Raw genomic sequence first — 21,573 nt, 5'->3', positions numbered from 1 at the left:
ACAAGCTAGCATGCTATTCATGATGAAAAAACACAAAACAAAACAATACAATATAATACAATACACAAAACTTTCACATCCTGACATCCTTTCATCCTCACTTCCAACCTTTAAACGCAATTCTTTTCTTCAGAAATCTACATTCCGTCCCTTTTCACTCAAACCTGAGTCTGTTTTGACTCTTCCATGCTAACAAAGCTAGCATAGATACCCAGGATCAGTCACCTAGGAGTCTGCACTGTAAACCTCTCAGCAGCTCTCACAGCAATTACAAAGCCTGTTTGCACAGCAAATCTCGGGAATGTTCTTCAGCATGTCGGGAACTGTCACCGAGTTTCGTTCCTTTGGCAAATAAAAGCCGTTCTTTAGGGAAATTTATACAAAACAGTGCTGACAGAGTTCTGGTACAGTCACGCAAACATCAGGACAATAGGTCTCCACAAGCTCCAAAAACAAGACCATAATCCTGACGAACTTCCATATGGGTGACCTCTGAGGGATTATAACTGTATGCTTCACTATGAATATCGTACCCGACTGCTGTAAAACAAGCTACACCACCATAATGATGTTCCACAAGCATGTTGAATCTGAGCCACCGTGTCCCGGCAGAGTCAAACAAATCCATAGTGACTGGAGAAGCAGGATCAATAGACAGCGCCTCGGGCAGAAGCATGATGTGGCTCACGGGTACGCGAATGTGGGCTATAGATGTCAACAAAATCTGTTTCATTATATATGAAATTGAACAGAAAAAAAACTATTGGTATCCTCGACTCCACGGAGCTTTAAACCATATGAATATATATTTTTATAGAGCTCTGGTTTCTGTCCGATATACAGTCCACAAGTTCCATGTGAGAAAAAGAGACCACATGGAAATTCTGGTTTCTGGATTTTTTTCCTCTAATAAACCCATTTTTTGGAAATGAACAATATAAATCTGTTAAAACATGTTAAATTTTTTAAAGTGAAGAGGAAATATTCAAGATTCTTCACTATTTCTAGTTCAAAATTCTTATTTAAGAAACCCGTGACATCAGATCAGGTGTTTGATTCGTATCTCTTATCTATTAAAACTCTCTATTCTAATATCTCTATCTTTTTTCAATTTGTGATGGCTGGGCAGAACTTAAACTTGTGCAGATGTAACTCAAAATATACATTACTTAATAGAGTATCAGACAAAGGGGTAGTCAAAATGAGCAAGGTCAACACCAGTAAACAGCAGCAAGAGAGAGTAAACATAGCAGAAACGTAATAGAGCCCAAGGGTCATACACAGCAAGGCAATATCAGAGGGCAGGCAAATTTAGGATCGGGTTTAGGGTAATAAAAATATGGTCAAACACGTAAGAGTTAACACAGGCTGGGAAAATATCAAGCGCAGGACAAGAGAAGTGAGTAGATATATAATAGTGTGTGTGACAGGTGAAATCAATATTCAGGTGAATGGCTTCTATCGATGTGATTGTGAATAGAAGTGATGTCAGTATTTGGTGTATCATTGGCACTGTAGTTCAGAGTCTGGAGATCGCAGTTATAGCGTGGGAGTGTGGGAGAGACAGGAGCACCTTTGGCACCTGGCATGACCCAATTGTTTATTTCCTCTAATTTTATCCCATTTTCTCTCCAATTCGGAAGGCCAATTACTCAATCCCTGTTCATATGAACTCAACCCTATCACTTTTAATACCCCAAACACTAGTAAGGTGAAGACCAGCACACGCCTCCTCTGATACATATAAAGCATGGCCAATTGTGCTCTCTTGGACTCCGGCTGCTGATGGGAAAGCAGCATGTTCCAGGTTTCTAATTGGCTGTCATCGGTTCATAGTGACAGCGTCTTAAATACTGCAGCATACTGCAGAGATAATGTTTGCTTGGTGTTGGCGAACAATGTGATGCAATTGTGAAGAAAACGAACAGAAGCAGACATCACGCAGGGGTTGGTTCACCCATCTTCCATGTCTCACAAGCATTATGTGAGAACACCTGTGATTGGCTGGGAGCGTAAGCATCAGGCAAACAAACTGCAGAAAATATGCCAGCTCGTAAACTAGAGAAGGCGTTTTAAGCTTCACTCAACCGCTTAGACTAATGATCTAGATCGACATTTGAAACCTTGTCTTCAAAGGGCTCTCAGGTGGATCTCATCTACTCATCCAGGAGCAATAATAAACCTACACACTTCATGTTACTCGAATACATGCTATCATTAAAGGAAAAAAGGGGGTAAAACACAGAATACAGAAAGAATATTCTATTTTCCCAAATATAATAACAGTTCTGTTATAAATGTTCTGCATAATTCAATGTTTAACATATACAAGATGTTTCGTCGTACAAGGTTCTACAGTTCTGAAGAAACACGAAGGTCAGAATTGCTGGGTGGTGCTGAAAAAATAACAGGATTAATTTGGGGAAACGAGGGATTAAAAAAAAGCAATCCAAAATGGACTATGTCTGTTGAGCTACAGTTGGTACGTAGGTGATTTTTTTGCTTTTGCACCACATTCAATCCTAATGGACAAAATTCTTATTTTATAGAAAAGACGTGTACAATCAAAAGCTGCCAATGAGCCTAAACCAAACAATAAGACAAAAAAAATCTGAAGATGAAATTATGTTGATTTCTCAAAAATGGCATAAAAACCTGGAAGAAAAATTAGATGATGCCTAATGTGCAACCAAAGACAAAAAAATTGAAATGGCTAGTTCCATATATATGTCAAACCCTGGTTCCTACTGAACAGAAATCAGTTGAACCAGCATCTCCACAATGGACCATTTCACACCAACAATTCAGAATAACTCAATGACTTCTGAACAAAAAAAAAGAAATGGTGGAATTTCCCATTACATGATAGGAATGACGAATAAAAGTGGTCTCCACAAAATGTGATAAATAGACCACAATAAAGCCCCCCTGCAACTTGCTGTCATCCAACCAACCAACCAACCAACTAATCAATAACTCATTTTGGCACCTAGAGACAATGAGTAGGGCTTGTCTACAAATCCATTGAACTGGCTAATATTGGACCACAAATGGACCACCACAAAGCCTGGCTAATTTTCCTAATCGTGGACCAAGATGGCCCTAGTGACCTCCATGACCTCAGATGATTCATTCAGCGCTTCAATCTCAAACTGAAGCAGTTCAAATAAACCCGCGACCCTCATTTCCATCTCATATCTGAGAGGAGGAAGGAGATAATTGAGGAAATGGCTCTTCTCTCCAGTCTTCCCACTCTAGATCGCTGGTTCTGAGAGGGGGCTGGAAATGTGGACATCAACACAATGCTCCACAATCATCAGCGCAAATCAAAGGCATTCATTCTGGCTGAGCCAACAGCGTCGACAGCAGAGAGCGTTCCAGAGCGCGGGCAGACAACGCTGTCTGCTGTTTGAATGGGAGGCTGCCTGAACGATCTGAACAGTGGCGTTTTCAGCTCTCTCACAACAAAGACCTTCTAGCCTTGCGTCGCTTCTCGATAACATCTCTCAGGTCACGGGCAGCTTGCTGAGCCGAAGAGAGACGTTTTCGTCTCAAGCGGAGATTGATGTGCTCACTCCCACGGATTATATTTTGATGTCTGGCTCAGATAGAAGGACCAGTGTCACATGAGTTCAAGGCAGACAATTCGAGGAGATGTTTGCTGTTGAACGAATGTCCTTTGAGGTCTCCTTGTAAAAGAAATTATACTTAAAGCAGTGCTTAGGATTTTTTTTGTTTTAAACTCATTGGTATGAAACCCATTGGTATTTATGAATAAGAAGTGGCTTCAATGTGCTTCTGAGACCCTTCTTTCGAAGTCAAATATATTAAATCTAAAAACAATGTGGTCTGGTAAGTTTTCTTCTCAAGGGGTTTGAAATCAGCAAGATAAGGGGTCCAAGCAGATAAGTAGAGGATTTGAGTAGACATTTGCCTAAAGAACAAATGTCCTTTGAGGTCTCCTTGTAAAAGAAAAATATAATTAAAGTAGCAGTCCTTAAGATTTTTAGTTTTGAACTCTAAGCAGTGAATGAATAAGAAAAGGAACAGTATATTGTGACAAGTGGCGTCAATGTGCTACTGAGACCATCTAAAAACAGAGTGGTCTGGTAGGTTTTCCAAGAAGTGTGTTTGCCTGAGCTTCACGACACTGCTAATGGTGCTGATCACAGTTTTTAATTACAGTTTTCATGCATTTTGGCATGTTCTCCTCCACCAGTCTTACACACTGCTTTTGGATAACTTTAAGCCACTCCTGGTGCAAAAATTCAAGCAGTTCAGCTTGGGTTAATGGCTTGTGATCATCCATCTTCCTCTTGATTATATTCCAGAGGTTTACAATTTGGTAAAATCAAAGAAACTCACACTTTTTAAGTGACCACTTATTTCTTTTTCCAGAGCTGTAAGTACTATGTGTATATGTACAACTTTTAAAAATATTTTTTTCTGGAAATACAGCGACAGTGTGTTTAAAGTGTATTTTCCACAAAGTATATATATATATATGAAATAGAAAATATACTTTTAGTATTTATTACCTAATTACCTAAGTATACTTCCATTTCACAAGGGTAGACATGTTTCTAAAAACCCACTTGCTACGTGCTTGACACAGGATAGCCTTCGCTGGCTCTGTGCCAACTTCATAACACCAAGATTAGCTGGCAGAATTAGAGTTATTATTGTTTTGGTTTAGACGCTGCACTTCGTTTCTGCAGACAGAATGGAAACTACGCCCAAAAGCGAACTAGAAAGAAAGAAACGAACACGCTCTACGAGAAGCTCATCGTATTACATGTGTACATTGGTTTTGTCTTCTTGTTAGGAAGCACAAAGACCCAGAGTTAAACAGGATCGCTGTTCTCAGAAAGGCCCGTTTACGTCTGGCTCATCAGTCCTGGCCCAGACATCTGTCAAATGGGAGCCGTGTAAATCAGGACAGTGATCCTAAAGAGAGATGAGCAGGGAAGTAATCACAATAACAAGCAAGCTGCTTTAGAGCCAGCACACATACAGTACACTCACACAGGCGTTCCCATTGTATCCCATTTGCAGTACTAATCACACTAGTCTAGTGTCCCATGACTTTTGGCATGTGTCATTAAAGCTAAGGAATACTACGCTAAGCTGTGGGATATGAGTGTGGTGTCTACTGTAGGGAATGTGTATGTTATTTTGGCCAGAGTTGCTTGTTATTTGTTTGCATGGACAATTCTAGCCAGAAGCCACCGATCACAATCATTACCATGAACTTCTCTGCTGTCCACTGTGGCTGGCAATTTTAGCTTTCTAGGATGTATTCTAGACACAGCTGCGTCATAGAAGGCTGTTCCAAACGGAATTATCCTTCATAAACAGAGCAGAGAAATGTAGCTGATGTACAGAGCAACTTGAAGGACGCAGCTGATGTATCCTTCCAAACCCTCAATTACCCACAATTCTCCACACCCAAAACACCCAAACTTGGAATGTTACCAATGTCACCTTGCCATGAGCGTGCTTGTGAGCCTCACTCACTAGACAACACCTCACAACACATAAAGATGTACAGTTGTGGTCAAAAGTTTACATACACTTGTAAAAAAACATAATGTTATGGCTGTCTTGAGTTTTCAATAAGTTCTACAACTCTTATTTTTCTGTGATAGAGTGATCGGAACACATACATGTTTGTCACAAAAAACAGTCATAAAATTTGGTTCTTTCATAAATTTATTATGGGTCTGCTGAAAATGTCACCAAATCTGCTGGGTCAAAAATATACATACAGCAACAAAATTTGTCAATTTTGGTGATGTAGCGAGTTGTGTCAATCAAATTAGCTTCATGTCATGGCCTCTTCACTTCTTGTAAGTGATTCTGATTGACTACAGCTGTTGACTTCTCATGAGCCCATTTAAATAGGGCTCATTTGACCCAGTGATTAGACTCAGCTACAAAAGCTACAATGGGAAAGTCAAAGGAACTCAGTGTGGATCTGAAAAAGCGAATTATTGACTTGAACAAGTCAGGGAAGTCACTTGGAGCCATTTCAAAGCAGCTACAGGTCCCAAGAGCAACTGTGCAGACAATTATACGCAAGTATAAAGTGCATGGAACAGTTGTGTCACTGCCACGATCAGGAAGAAAACGCAAGCTATCACATGCTGCCGAGAGGAGATTGGTCAGGATGGTCAAGAGTCAACCAAGAATCACCAAGAAGCAGGTCTGCAAGGATTTGGAAGCTGATGGAACACAGGTGTCAGTCTCCACAGTCAAGCGTGTTTTACATCGCCATGGACTGAGAGGCTGCCGTGCAAGAAAGAAGCCCTTGCTCCAGAAAAGGCACCTTAAGACTCGGCTGAAGTTTGCTGCTGATCACATGGACAAAGATAAAACCTTCTGGAGGAAAGTTCTCTGGTCAGACGAAACAAAAATTGAGCTGTTTGGCCACAACACCCAGCAATATGTTTGGAGGAGAAAAGGTGAGGCCTTTAATCCCAGGAACACCATGCCTACTGTCAAGCATGGTGGTGGTAGTATTATGCTCTGGGGATGTTTTGCTGCCAGTGGAACTGGTTCTTTGCAGAAAGTAAATAGGATAATGAAGAAGGAGGATTACCTCCAAATTCTGCAGGAAAACTTAAAACCATCAGCCCGAAGGTTGGGTCTTGGGCGCAGTTGGGTGTTCCAACAAGACAATGACCCAAAACACACATCAAAAGTGGTAAAGGAATGGCTAAACCAGGCTAGAATTAAGGTTTTAGAATGGCCTTCCCAAAGTCCTGACTTAAACCCCATTGAGAACATGTGGACAGTGCTAAAGAAACGGGTTCATGCAAGAAAACCATCACATTTAGCTGAACTGCACCAATTCTGTCAAGAAGAGTGGTCAAACATTCGACCTGAAGCTTGCCAGGAGCTTGTGGATGGCTACCAAAAGCGCCTAGTTGCCGTGAAAATGGCCAAGGGACATGTAACCAAATACTAATGTTGCTGTATGTATATTTTTGACCCAGCAGATTTGGTGACATTTTCAGCAGACCCATAATAAATTTATGAAAGAACCAAATTTTATGACTGTTTTTTGTGACAAACATGTATGTGTTCCGATCACTCTATCACAGAAAAATAAGAGTTGTAGAACTTATTGAAAACTCAAGACAGCCATAACATTATGTTTTTTTACAAGTGTATGTAAACTTTTGACCACAACTGTAGGTGTTCCCAATTTACACATTTTTTACCATTAATTCTGGCACGTCAGAGCACCATGGCCTATACCAAAATCTAATAAATGCTGAAATTCAACTATTTTAATTTGGACCTATTGCTGATATATATTTTTTGCTATTTATAGATATATGTTTGAGTAAAATGAACATTGTTGTTTTATTCTATAAACTACGGACAACGTTTCTCCCAAATTCCAAACACAAATATTAATTTAGAGCATTTATTTGCAGAAAATGAGAAATGTCTGAAATACAAAAAAGATGCAGAGCTTTCAGACCTCAAATAATGCAAATAAAACAAGTTCATATTCATAAAGTTTTAAGAGTTCAGAAATCAATAACCCTGGTTTTTAATCATAGTTTTCCTGTATCTTGGCATGTTCTCCTCCACCAGTCTTACACACTGCTTTTGGATAACTTTACGCCACTCGTGGTCCAAAAATTCAAGCAGTTCAGTTTGGTTTGATGGCTTGTGATCATCTATCTTCCTCTTGATTATATTACAGAGGTCTTATTTTTTTCCAGAGCTGTATTTTATATGTTAGATTATTCAAAGTAGCACCTCTTGTTTAGATGACAGCTTTGTGAATCTTGGCTGGATCTTCTCAGTCAGCTTTATGAGGTAGAGTCAACTGGAATTCAGGCTTTCAGGTAACGGCCATGCCAAGAGATAATCATTCAAATTTCTTGTGTTTGGGAGGATCGGTTGTAAAGTTGTGAAATGGTGGAATTGGTATAAAATCAATAGAACTAGAACTATGTAGTTTAAAGAATGCTGTGACTGCATTTGAGGATACTTTCAAAGACCATCAAAAACCTTATGATGAAACTGGCTCTCATCAGGAGCAGCCTAGGAAAAAAAGGAGAGCAAGAGTCCCAGCCCCATTAGGGCAAGTTGCCAAACTCAAAATATCTTTGGCATGTTGTCCAAAGTAGACCTAAAAAGCAGAACTTTACATAAACAGAGAAGCGAGTGAATCTATACGTCCAAAAAGAAGCCCAACCAAAGCAGATTTCTTCATTTCACCAGCTCACACACACACACACACACACAATCTAATCATCTGCCTGAGCTGACAGCACAGCTATATAATAACCCAGATGAGTGGCTTCATTTGCATTTGTTTACTGCAGAGCGACGACAGGGACAGCGTGCATTCGTTTTATGTAATTCTAAGACCCGTACAGTAACAGTACAGGCTCTGTAAAAGCCACTGTGTGAGAGGCATCTAAGAATTTGATATGTTAAGCTGTTTCTATGCAGCAATTGTACAATATATATTTGTATGGAAATATTAATATATCTGTATTAGAAATGATACAAGTAAACAATCTATTGTGATTCAATGTGAGTGAACATGCTAGGCTCTTAAGAATAACAGAACTTCAAAGAGTTTTTTCGACAATACCATAAAAGGACCACTTTTTAATATTTTTTTTTTATATTGCAGTTGGTGTAGACAAGAAAACGAAGCACAATATTGTTCAATATAAAGTATTCAGTCTTTCCAATTATTCTATTAACACTGAAAATGCTTTTTTTTTTTACATTTTTGGACAAATAAAATTAGTTTGATGCAGCCCCAACACAATAAACACTTGCTGCCTGTTGAGACAAAGTAAGCAAACTAAACTTTTGCATAGGGCCTCGAGCTGACCTGGGGCCCCAAGACAACAAGTGGTTATGACACGCCCGGTTTATGATTCCTGTAGCCGGCAAAAAAAAATGTAACTATTCTGGCTTTTTTGAAGTTATCTCTCAGGAAGCGAAAGGAGTGGGAGAAAGAGGGTGACATTGTCTTTGGGTGTCCCCAAATGCTTTGAAACTGCCCTGTCCTTAACCATTAACCATTTAAAAATTCAGTATTTAGAATTCACATCCAATACTCTTTTTAAGTAATCAGTTCTTTATCGAGGTAAATATGATGAGCTGCTGGTCAAACTCTAGTTTACAGAAGGTAATTTGGCAATCTATCCATCTTTTTTTTTGGTTCATTTGATTATGGTAAATAACTGCTAAAATAAATACTTTAAACTACACACCCATGCCAAAAGTCATGGGATAGGAACCAGTAGTGAAATGTAGTGGATATCATGACTGACTACTGACCACTTTATTCTGTTCAAGGCAGCAATTGCTCAGCAGGCTTTATTTTTAAAAGTGTTTATGATGGATAGGCTTACAGTGTTTATGGCTGCATCATTACAGTGGTTCATTTAACAGCTGGCTAGTTAAACAGTTACTTTAAGGGGTTTGGCATAATGTAGTCAACTGCTCATAGAGTACAATATCCATGTATTAATTAGATACACTGTATTTCCAAATGTTTCAAAAGTTTAGTTTCTCAAGACTCCTGGCCTTGGTAAAAGTCATGGTTACCTTAGGCTCTTGGACATAAGTGCATATTCACTTTTATTCACACTCACTTTAAAGCTTGGAATCCACTAATGGCATTGTGTACCAATCTTGAGATCCATTTAAACAAGATAACTAGCAAGAGTAAAGTAAAACAGAGCCCTTTCAGTGGATTAATGAGTGCACCCGACCCCTACCAACTCCCATTCCAGCAAAATTAGTCAAAACATAGAAACATACAATGAAAAAGTGAATAAAATGAATGAATAAAAAACCTGCAAAAATGTATTTAATATTCTGTATTTGGCCAAATTTTTCATTTTGTTTGGTTTTAGTTTCAGCCACATATGTTGATTTTGGTGAATCTTTACTATTTCTCTCAAGCCATCAACACGTCTTTCCACCTCATTACATTCTATTCCAGCAGTATTTAAGAGTTGCATGAGTCCATAAACTTCTTCAAACACCTCATAAATCCCCCAAATCCAACCAAATAAATCCCAGCAATATTAGTTTAAACACAAATCTGAGATGCTGATTCTGTATTAGGCCAAATTATTTATTTTGTTTGGTTTTGGTTTCAGCCACAAATGTTCATTTTGGTGAATCCCTACTATTTGTGCCAGGTCCACAAGCCACTTTTCCCACCTCATCACATTCAGTTCCAGTAGTATTTAATTTCAGCACTATTTAAGAGTTGTATGAGTTCATAAACTTCATCATACAGCTCAAACAACTCATAAATCCCCAAAATCAAACCAAACTAATCCCAGAAAAAAATTGTTTAAACACAAATCTGAGATGCTGATTCTGTATTTGGCCAAATTATTCATTTTGTTTGGTTTTGCAGCATCCATACTATTTGTCCCAGGTCCCTAACACCCTCTTCCCACCTCATCACTTTCAATTCCAACATTATTCCATTCCAGAAGTATTTAAACCCAGTTTTGGAACTCTTCTTTAATTTTACAACATACAACATCACACAAAATAAAAAAGGTACCACGAATGACCCTATAAAAAAGCAAAAACAGGCAATGTCCTGACAAAAAAATGCTGCTGGGAACTTGGGCTTTGGTCCACCAATTCCTGGGACATGTGAGCTCCTGATTTAAACACACAAACGCTAACATCAGGTTAATTACACCCATAAAATATGTTACTCTCCATCATTAAGGTCGGATGAATACACCCAAATGCATGCCTCTTACAAAAAACATAGATGGAAGGAGGGAATTAACCACAATATTAATGAATAAATATCAATAAGCACCTGAAGCTACCCAAAGTCCCATGCAACTCAAAAAGCGGCAACACAATGAAAATCACATTCAAGTTAAATTATTCAGAATTCGAATTTTAGAATGATTGCTGCAAGAATCAGAGAAAAAAGTTGCAATAGTCCAAAATCTTCATCAAATAGCTCAAACATGTAATTATAGATATATGAAAATATCAAATATAGAAAATATCGCGCAGTTTCCGTAACGCTCCCAACTTTGCAAACAGTTACTGTACTGCGTGCTTTTTACACACACTCAAACAAGCAAACAAACACAACTAACACACTCACTCACGCGCGCACATATACGCACCTGGAAGTGGCTGACCGTGATCGCGGGGATGCGCGTGCTGTGGAGGCTCAGGCACCTGGCGGCGCACCTGGTGCGGAAGATGCCGCCGAGCGCCGAGGACGAGTCCGCCTTCCTCCCCCACGCGCCGCCGCTGCAGCCCAGCACGAGAGTAATCCACACGCACGCGGCGCTCAGCATGGTGCACGAGACACGGAGCGTCCACCGAGCACGAGGGGTAAAGTGGATGTGCGCGAGACCGAGAGGAATGGGCAAACTTCAATCAGAGCAGGCTCCGGGGGGCGGAGTCAGCGGAGCGGCGCGGCACGCTATTGGTGGAGAACTGATGGGGAAACCAGCAGTCCAAAAGGGGTGTTTGTGGAAACTCCTTAATAATGTCTTTAATTAATGCAGGAATTAAGCTATTTTGGTTAAGCATTAAATTGCTCACATACGAGCGCATCTCAGAAAATTAGAATATAATTGAAAAGTTACCTTATTTCAGTAATTCAGTTAAAAATGTGAAACTTTTAATAATATATTATATAAATGTATTACACACAGAGTGATCTATTTTAAGAGTTTCCTTCTTTCATTGTTGATGATTGTGCCTTACAGCCAATGAAAAAACACCTATGTACTCACGCCTAAGGAACATTTAGCATAGCTAATTAACCTGAACCGTATCTAAATTTCTATTTTTCTTTATTAATTTGACATATTTGTTCTAAAAGTAGATGAAGAGAACGAAAGAAAGACAAAATATTAGACTTGTTCATTTTTTTAAGGAAAATGTCACCAATATTCCATGTCTATGAATGGCAAAAGTATGTGTACTTTTAGGCTTAGTAGACAGGGTTCAGAGAACAAGTGCAATAGTCTGCAATTCACAAGGAACCTATCGTAACTTCTAAGCAACTAAAGGCCTTTCTCACTTAATTTAAATTTTCATGAGTACAATTTTAAGCTGCAAGAAGAAAGCTGCTTCTCTCCAAAAATAATGTTGCTGCCCACCTGAAGTTTACTAAAAACTAACATGTATAGGCCAGCATCTTATATGAACAAATGAACCATTTTGTGGACAGATCAGACCAAATCAGACCAGATATTTTTAGTTCAAATAAGGAGGGTTTTATATATGGGGGGAAAAACATGGGTCATGCAACAAGACAATGACCCTAAGAACATTGCTGCTGTTCAGAATCATTATATTTACTCTGCTCTCTGTAGGTGGTAATGAGCAATGACGTATTGTTGGCACATATGCGACACTGTGAATCACCTAATGGCTGTTGGACATACAGCTCTGGAGTTTCTTTGATTTTACCAAATTGTCATCAAACCAAGCAGAACTGCTTGAATTTTTGCACCAGGAGTGGCATAAAGTTATCCAAAAGCAGTGTGTAAGACTGGTGGAGGAGAACATGCCAATGAATGCATGCATAAAAACTGTGATTAAAAACAGTGTTATTCCACCAAGTATTGATTTCATCAATGTTCATTTTACTCAAACATATACCTATAAATAGCCAAATCAGAGAAACTGATTCAGAAACTGAAGTGGCGTCTTAATTTTTTCCAGAGCTGTATAGTGTAGACTGTAGTATCTCTGACTGATGAAGAGCCAGCACACAGCAATAAGACTGCTGCCCTCTTTTGGTGACACAGATTTTTACACACTCAAGCATGTTTCAAGCATCTGGTTGGAGCAGCCCTCATGCAAAGCCACACACACAGCTGATAAAGCTGTTAGATAATGATGTTGACTTACATAATCTATTGTAAGTACAGAAAGTAATCAGTTCATCTAAGAGGGGAAAAAAGATAAGATCTGAATCTTGAGCCCCTTGCTAGTCGAACGGTTCACAGTACGATTTGCGTGATAAACCTATGGAAGTCGCATGGAGCGGCCTATTGTTTATTTGAACTGTTAAAAGGCTAAGTGCCTGTGGTAAGCAACACTGCCAAGCAATGCACGGATTTTCCATTCGCTCTCAGCTGTGGTGCTGAAATACAGCTGTATATGTGTGTGTGCGCGAGTGTGTATGTGTCTGACAGAAACCCCAACAGCCTGGCTGGCCCGATCCCAAACCTGAGCCCAACTAGGGGAAGGCAGGAAGCATCCAGGGAACCCCACAACTATTAACAGCCCCTTTTCACCGGTAGCTTAAAAAACAACATGGGCTTTTTTGGGTTTTATACGCAGGGCAATTAAAACAACCATTACCATACGCCATGAGGTATCTCTCGACGGCTTGGCACCGCTCCCTTCGCCCAAGGAATGGAGCGAAACATGACGTGTAGGAAAGCATGAGCGAAATCCTCAACGTTTTTCATTCCTCTACGAACGGAGGGTTGAGCCCGGGGTGTTAACAAGCCTGCCTTTCCCCCCAACCCCGAAAGCCTGGGTGTTTTACGAAGCGGTGAGGCATCCCTGGTGCTCCAGCAGCTGCTTCATCATGGTTTTAACGTGCTATTTTACAGGTGGGGGGATTTGAAAAGGCCTCCCTCCGACAGACAGAGGTGACATCAAGCTTCTGAAATTAGCAGCAGCTGATTTGCAACCACAGCGTTAAAGCAGCGTTAAGGATCTCCAAGCAAATGCGTTTCAGAGATTGTGGTTTTACATGGTTGTTTATGGAGATGATTCTTGGGAAGTTGTAGACAATAAAAATTATAGTTTTTAATTGGTTGGGGCCTAATTAAGCCTAAACCTAGGAAGAGGAATTCCAATGGTGATTCCCCATTGGATCAACAGCTTAGTCCAAGACTAGTCCTATTTTATACTATGGATTTTCTGGGCATTATTATCCTCAAGCATCTCCCAAGGATTTCCCCACAAATGTGCTCAGAGATTGTGGTTTTACATGGTTGTTTACGGAGATGATTCTTTGGGAAGTTGTAGAGAGTAAAAAGTATAGTTTTTAAATGTTTGGGGCCCAATTAAGCCTAAACCTTGACTAAAAGGAAATTCCAATAGTGATTCCCCATTGGCTCTACAGCTTAGTCCAAAACTAGGCCTAATGAACACCATGGATTGTCTGGGCATTATTATCCTCAAGTTTCTCCCAAAAATCTCCCAAGGATCTTCCTGCATATGTGTTCGGAGATTCTAATTTTACATGGTTGTTTATTGAGAGGATTCTTGGAAAGTTGTAGGCCTAATTAAGCCTAAACCTTGATTAAAAGGGAGTTCCAATGGTGATTCCCCATTGGCTCTACAGCTTAGTCTAAAACTAGGTCTAATGTAAACCATGAATGGTCTGGGCATTATTATTTTCATTATATTCCCAAGGATCTCACAGCATATGTGTTCAGAGATTCTCATTTTACATGGTTGTATATTGAAAGGATTCTTGGAAAGTTGTAGACAGTAAAAGATGTAGTTTTGAAATATTTGGGGGCCTAATTAAGCCTAAACCTTGATTAAAAGGGAGTTCCAATGGTGATTCCCCATTGGCTCTACAGCTTAGTCTAAAACTAGGTCTAATGTAAACCATGGATTGTCAGGTCATTATTATCCTCAAGTATCTCCCAACAATCTCCAAGGATCTTCCTGCATATGTGTTCAGAGACTGTGGTTTTGCATGGTTGTTTATGGAGATTATTCTTGGAAAGTTGTAGACAGTAAAAAGTATAGTTTTTAAATGGGTGGGGCCTAATTAAGTCTAAACTTTGACTTAAAGGGAATTTCAATGGTGATTCCCAATTGGCTCTACAGCTTAGTCCAAGATTAGGCCTAATGTAGTCAAAGAACATAGAACCTTTGCATCTGTAGAGAATTCCTAAACCAACATTTCTTCTGAACTCAAGGGTATTAATGGATACACAATCTTGACAAAGTATTGGAACAACAGCTTATTAATTGGATCTTAGGTTTATCCCAAAAGTATTGAATGGCAAGCCATCCATTTATCCAAAGAACCCAGTTCTTCCACTCTTCTCAACTCAATGTTGAATGGAATGAAATGGATTCCTTTAAAGCTAAAGGAAATTTCAATGAATGCATTCTTCAGAACAATTGTCCACAAGTATTTGTAATTTCCAATTTCATTGCATTCCAATTTCTTCAATTACAGCCTCCACTCTTGTGGAAACTTTTATGGGTGAGCAATTGCCACTAAATCAATTTACACAATCGTCATTCCAACATTAACAAAGCATCCAAATATTAGCTTGGAATGCTGTACACTGGATATTTGATCATTGCCGTGATTGCATTTAGTCACAAGAGAATTAAAAGGTCAGGTATTGATGTGGGATGATTACTTCCTTCTGGATTACAAAGATATTAGGTGAAACTCCATCACTCCAGGGAACACAGTTCCATTGGTCCACAGGCATGGTGATCTTAGGATATTGAGCACCTCCTTCAGAGTGTCCAAATCTACTTTTCTATACGTGTTATACAGGATGTGTGGACAATTGAGTGACTGTACTAAGAAAGATGCATTTTACAGTGAGGCAATTGTCCACTATACAGTATCTGTATTGCTGTCAACATTAACAGACTGAAAACTGTAACAATAATAATAATTTTACCACAGCTTTCTCCCATAATTCACTCTTTTTTCAGAGCCTAGTGATATTTTAATTTTATTTAGCAATGTTAACACAGCTCCAATACTGTTGAGTTCAGACGTTAGATTACTTTTTTTGTTGAAATATGGATTAAATCTCAAAACCAACTCTCACTCCTTCTCCTCCATCTTTTTCTCATTCTTCTCATTCTTTCTCTCTCTATCTCTCTATCTCGCTCTCTCTCTTTAACACACAGCTGAAAGAATAATTGTGATTATTCATGATTAACCACAAAATATTGTTTGTACCAAAATGTATCAGTCACATCTCTATTAAAAGTGTAAGACTCTGTGGGGCCTCCCAGGATCGCCGGATCGAATGCTTTTCAGGTTGTCATCAGCAGCCGGAGTCCGAGAAAGCACAGTTGGCCTTGCCCTCTCTGGGTGGGTAGATGGGGCTCTCTCCCCACATCACTCTCAAGGTGGTGTTGGTCAATACAGGTATCTGTTACCTGAGTCACTGGGCTTTCCTCCAAGTGCACTGGCTATCTAAATCAAAAATAGGCATTGGCTGACTTCACATGTGTCAGAGTTGGCATGTCCTTGTCTACACCTTCTTAGTGTTGGTCCTAATGAGTGGGTTGTGTAATTGGCCTTTAAAACGGGGGAAAATCAGACAAAGTTTGAAATTAATAATAAAAAATTAAATGGATAAGTTCTTGAGGATATTGTAGAGGAAGTTGCTTTGAGGAACCTTCAAAAAAGGTTTTTGGAAGAAAATGCAACGTAAGGGTTTCTTAAGGAAATAGTGTTGGTACCATTCAGTTAAAATGGACCATTAGAGCGTTTAGATACTTTTAGACACATAAGGTACCATATTTTTGCACTATAAGGCGCTCCGAATTATAAGGTGCACTATTATTAAACTTTCTATTTTTTGTTCTATTTTCATACATAATGCACACTGGATTATCAAAACGCAGCAGCATGTCTGGTCTTCAACCAGCCAAAACAGGCACATGTCACCCCACTGCTTATTGAGCTCCATTGGCTACCAGTTGCTGCTTGTATCAAATTCAAAGCTCTTACAATCGCCTACAAGGTAATGACAGAACAGGCTCCTTCCTACCTGCACTCGCTCCTGAAGGCTTACGCTACCTCCCGGCCGCTGCGCTCCTCCAATGAACGTCACCTCGCTTTACCAAACATTCACACAAAGCAATCCAGACTGTTCTCATGCAGAGTTCCCCAATGGTGGAACAAACTACCTTCCACTACCAGATCAGGAGAATCTCTCGCTATCTATAATAAACTCCTGAAGACAGAGCTCTTCAAAGAGCACTTACTCTCCTCCTAAAACCTCTAACTAACTACCTTCTACTACCAGATCAGGAGAATCTCTCACTATCTTTAATAAACTCCTGAAGACAGAGCTCTTCAAAGAGCACTTACTCTCCTAACACCTCTAACTAACTACCTTCTACTACCAGATCAGGAGAATCTCTCACTATCTTTAATAAACTCCTGAAGACAGAGCTCTTTAAAGAGCACTTACTCTCTTAACACCTCTAACACACTAACTACTTCTAACCTCATTTCCTTCTTCTCCTCCTGCACTCCTCTATCCCATTATTTCCCTTTGACCTCCTTTAGGCCCTTTAAAAAGATGTTTTTACCTTCTATTACTTTTGTACTTCACTATTGTAAGTCGCTTTGGACAAAAGCATCTGCCAAATGTAATGTAATGGAGTATAAGGCGTATTATGCAACACTAGTAAGGAACAGGGGTGCCGTCATGTTTTCCTTCTAAATCAGTAGGTCTCGCCGCTGGGTGGTGGGGGTCCGGTAAGCCAGGGCAATATTAGCTAGTGGTTTGTCCCACATAGCTTGTTTTAACACGGTAAACACACAGGCTACAAATCGATATACTCGCCTCTGAATGGCAATAGAGCTAGCATTTAGCGCAGTTAGCGGCAAATGCTATTGCTGCTCCAGCAGTGCTAGCCGTGTTTAGCAGCAGGCTACAGGCCGATAAAACTCACATATGAACGGCAAAAGAGCTAGTGCTTAGCGTGGTTAGCGGCTAATGCTATTACTGCTCCAGTCTAAGAGCTTGATGCTTAAGAACTAAACTGAAACACCTGTATAACGCTGTACTTTAGCAGAGAGGCTTTACTGCTCCTTATAATCTGACTGGTAAAATTCATACGAAAGGCGCACCAGATTAAAAGGCGTACTAACGTTTTTGGGGAAATTTAAAGATTAAGTGCTCATGATAGTGCAAAAATGCTGGCCCTTTTGGTGGTCTAACTGCCACTCGGCTCTCCTGAAACAAAAACGTGTCTTAAACGCTGCTGTCTGTGTTTCTGGCACATAAAAATAACTGGCTGTGACGCTCTAATGGTCTCCTTACAGCTGCGAATGAGTGCGTTTTGTGTGTAGAGGAAACACCATGATGGTGTGGGGTCTTTTCGAATCGTCGTATCCCCCCCTTCTGCTTCGTGGGGAAATGCCTCCTGGCCGTGGGGAAGCCTCGTAAAGCAGGATCCGGGGGATCCTCGCTGTTTATTTGAGCTGCGTGTGGAAAACATGCGGGGTGGGTCGCCTCCGTCAGCCTTTACTACGAGAGTTTCCACTGGAAACATGTGTTTACCTGAATAAACAGCCATAAACACTGTTATTTTGGGGAAAGTGAGAGAAGGTTTGTGGTATGTTTTGAAATTAGCCTCACTGAGGGTGACACTTCGTTACAGGAGAGTAAATGATGGAGTAAAATCATTTTAGGATGTATAATACTCAAACTGTGCTTTTTATTATATGGTTATAGGTTATGGTTTGGTGGTCAGAAGGCCAGAGCTCCTGCCATCTGAGTCAGGAATGCTGGTGACATCTGGTGGAGATGTAGGCAATTACACAGCATTGAAAGTAGTCTGGAAAGAGGGCGGCATAGTTAGTGGATTTGTGGACCAATGGCAGGTCAAGGCACCAGCAGATACAGCAGGTGATGGTCAGAGGAGGATATCTGATGGAACTAAAGTACTACAAGTTCACTACAAGTTCTATTACAGAACTATTGAGACTACTGTTCACTCATTGGTTCTTTCAAAATCAAGGGTATTTGTGATGAGGTCAGTAGCACTGCTTATCACTCGCAGTGTATGTATTGAAATACTTACCTGTTATACCTGCCTGCAATAGTTACCTGTTATATATACCTGTTATACTTACCTTAATTACATGTTAATAGGAATGTGGGGGTGACTCACTCCATGGGGTAGGCTGTAGGGCCCACAGCTTATTCTGGTGGGGGGGGTGAGATCAGTCCTAAAAGGACTGTGTACACTATGTTAATTGTGTACACTATATTCTTTGTTAACCGGTATTTTGTTAAGGACGGTAAACTCAGCTGATTTTAAATGTTCATACTTTTACCTTCCTTAATGGGTTAGCTCACCTAGGGGAAATAAAATGGTAAAAAAAAAAAATAATAATAAATACTAATTTTAAATCAACATTTAATATAGATGAATAAAATATATATGTAAAAAGAAAAAAAAAGAGCATACAAATAAATTGACACATAAAAAGTAAAGAAGTTATAAAATACAAAATAAATAAATAGATAATAATAATAGTAAAAGTAACTATATAAAATATATAAAATAAATAATGTAAAAATAAAAACAAGTAAATAAATAAAACGAAAATAATTAAAATAATAAGAAAACGATAAACTCGTTAAAAAAAACTCAGTTAAATTAATCACAGGCTTTTTGATGGTGATTAGCAACTAAAAGTAACTTTAAATGGTTCAGTGATCCCGGCAGCTGAGCTTCCACGTTTCCTGTAGAGAATTCCAGCTCACTGGTGCTCTGTAGCTAAAAACAAGATTTTCCCAGTTCACTAAAAACTCTTGGTACCTGACAGGCGATCCAGACACTGGAGCGAGTCTGATAATTACTGTTAATAAATGAGATTAAAAATGAGATATAAGATGACAAATGGCCAGAAAGTGATTTATAAACAGAATGGTAGATTAAATCTAATGGTTTGAGAGGATTATTCCAATAAGGAAATACGAGCTTTTTATCTGCACTTAATGGCGAGTTTGTGATTATGGGATTTAAAAGAAAGTTTTTCATCCAGCCAAATGCTTTAATTAATGTAAATAAAAAAAACTTTAAGGCACTATTTGCATTATAAGTTTACAGAGCCTGCTGATGCATTAAGAGATTTAGATATATACCAACTATTGAGTTCAGAACGTAGATTACTTTTATTTATCCTTTAATTTAGCCTCCTCTTCTCTCTCTCTCATACACACACACACACAGCTGATGGCACATTTACAAGTTGCTTAACCATGTTCCCAGCTGGAGAGTGAGTTATAAATAAATATAAATAAATGACTGACAACATATCTTTGGTGTCACACATGAGAAAAAGTGTCTGTCCGCCTTTATTTTCACCATTCCTACCATGCTGCCGCCATAAACTCTTATGCCCTCCAAAACTATTGAGGTTATAATGAATAATTATTAGAGCAGCACATTAAGTAGGGTGACCATATTTTTATTTGGGTAAACCAGGCTAAATTACGTCAACACCTAATTTGCATAATACATGTTTTTGAAGCTGTAAAGGATTAAGGTTGTGGGAGTGAAAAAAGTGAGTAAAAAACACCCTAAATATGTTAGTAATGATACAAATGAACAACTTCTGTTGCTTTTTAAATAGGCCGTCACTTTTTTACAATAACTTTATTTTTACGTGAATTAGATAAATTAGTTTTTTGCCATGTTCTTAAATGTTATTGTAAGAGTAGCAGTTAGACTGAATTGTTATTCCACCTTTTTTAGGGTTTTTGTTTGTTTTATTTATTTAAGTTTTCTTTATTTTTAAAGCTATCATAGACAAATTGTTCAATTGTTCAATAGATATTTAGCTTTTTACAAAGAGGCAGACACTGTGGAGGAGGTGATTGACAGGCTGTGTGGTGAATGAGGTGACTGACTGAGACTGTGGAAGTTACCTCCAGAACCTCCAGAAGGTACCTCCAATGAAGGTAATTTAAAAAACAGGACATTTCCTCACTTTTTGAAAAAAAAAACCCGGGACGCCCGGGACTGGACGTGAAATACGGACATGTCCCGGGAAATACAGACGTTTGGTCACCCTACATTAAGGCAGTAATTATGGCTGTCCGATTTTCAATTCAAAATTTAAATAAATAAATAAATAATGGGAAAAAAGAGAGAAGGTGGAGCTAAGTGTGAGTGAAAGTGAAACTTAGCAGTGTACCAAGAGCCAGTGTCTGTAACTAACTATGTTCTGTTAAGTTAAAAGTTAAGTTGATGCTCGGCAAATGGGATGCTTTCTTTTAATCGTGTGACTGAAGCGCGCTGCTGCTCGCGCTGCGCGGACTCGCGGTGCTCTCGCGAGGGATCGCGCTGGACTGATAAAAGGCGAGTAGGCTGAGTTTCCCCGCTGTGAAAAACACTTAACCTCCATTCTGAGGGAGTTTAAAACACCAGTCTATTGGAGTAGGATTGGAGTAGGAGACTGTTGGACAGGCACCCACAAAGAGGAGAGAGGAGAAGCTACGTTGTGCAGAGAGGTGTTTCAGCTCGTGTTTGACTGCAGAGAGGCACTGGTAGGACTGAACGTGCCACCTAGCACCTGTAGAAGTTAATAATAAATTTAATAATTAAAAATAAAAACCCTAAAAGGAGGCAAAGTTTCGTCTGTTGTGAGGGAATTGAGAGTTTAGGAGTGGAAACAAGCGCCCTAATTGTAGTCACAACACAAGCTTTTTAAAGTTAAGCCAAGAACAGAAACAAACCTGAGAAAACTTGACACCTATTTCCTCCCACAGAATGGTTAACTCATCACTTTAAACTATGAAGCATTTA

The 21,573-nt window shown here is 39.3% G+C and overlaps 1 protein-coding gene across 1 annotated transcript in view; it reads right to left on the bottom strand.

Annotated features, from left to right (window-relative positions):
• The window catches only part of anos1a (anosmin 1a), a 52,208-nt gene extending 40,809 nt beyond the window's left edge, over positions 1 to 11,399 (bottom strand). The window contains exon 1 of the mRNA XM_022674679.2: positions 11,166 to 11,399. Within this exon, the coding sequence (XP_022530400.2) occupies positions 11,166 to 11,342 (177 nt within the window). The 5' untranslated portion in view covers positions 11,343 to 11,399. The remainder of the gene's footprint in view (positions 1 to 11,165) is intronic.
• Positions 11,400 to 21,573: the final 10,174 nt, after the last annotated feature.

Source organism: Astyanax mexicanus, chromosome 21 (genome assembly GCF_023375975.1).
Source record: "Astyanax mexicanus isolate ESR-SI-001 chromosome 21, AstMex3_surface, whole genome shotgun sequence".
Taxonomy (NCBI): domain Eukaryota; kingdom Metazoa; phylum Chordata; class Actinopteri; order Characiformes; family Acestrorhamphidae; genus Astyanax; species Astyanax mexicanus.
This window is presented reverse-complemented; position numbering and strand designations above follow the sequence as displayed.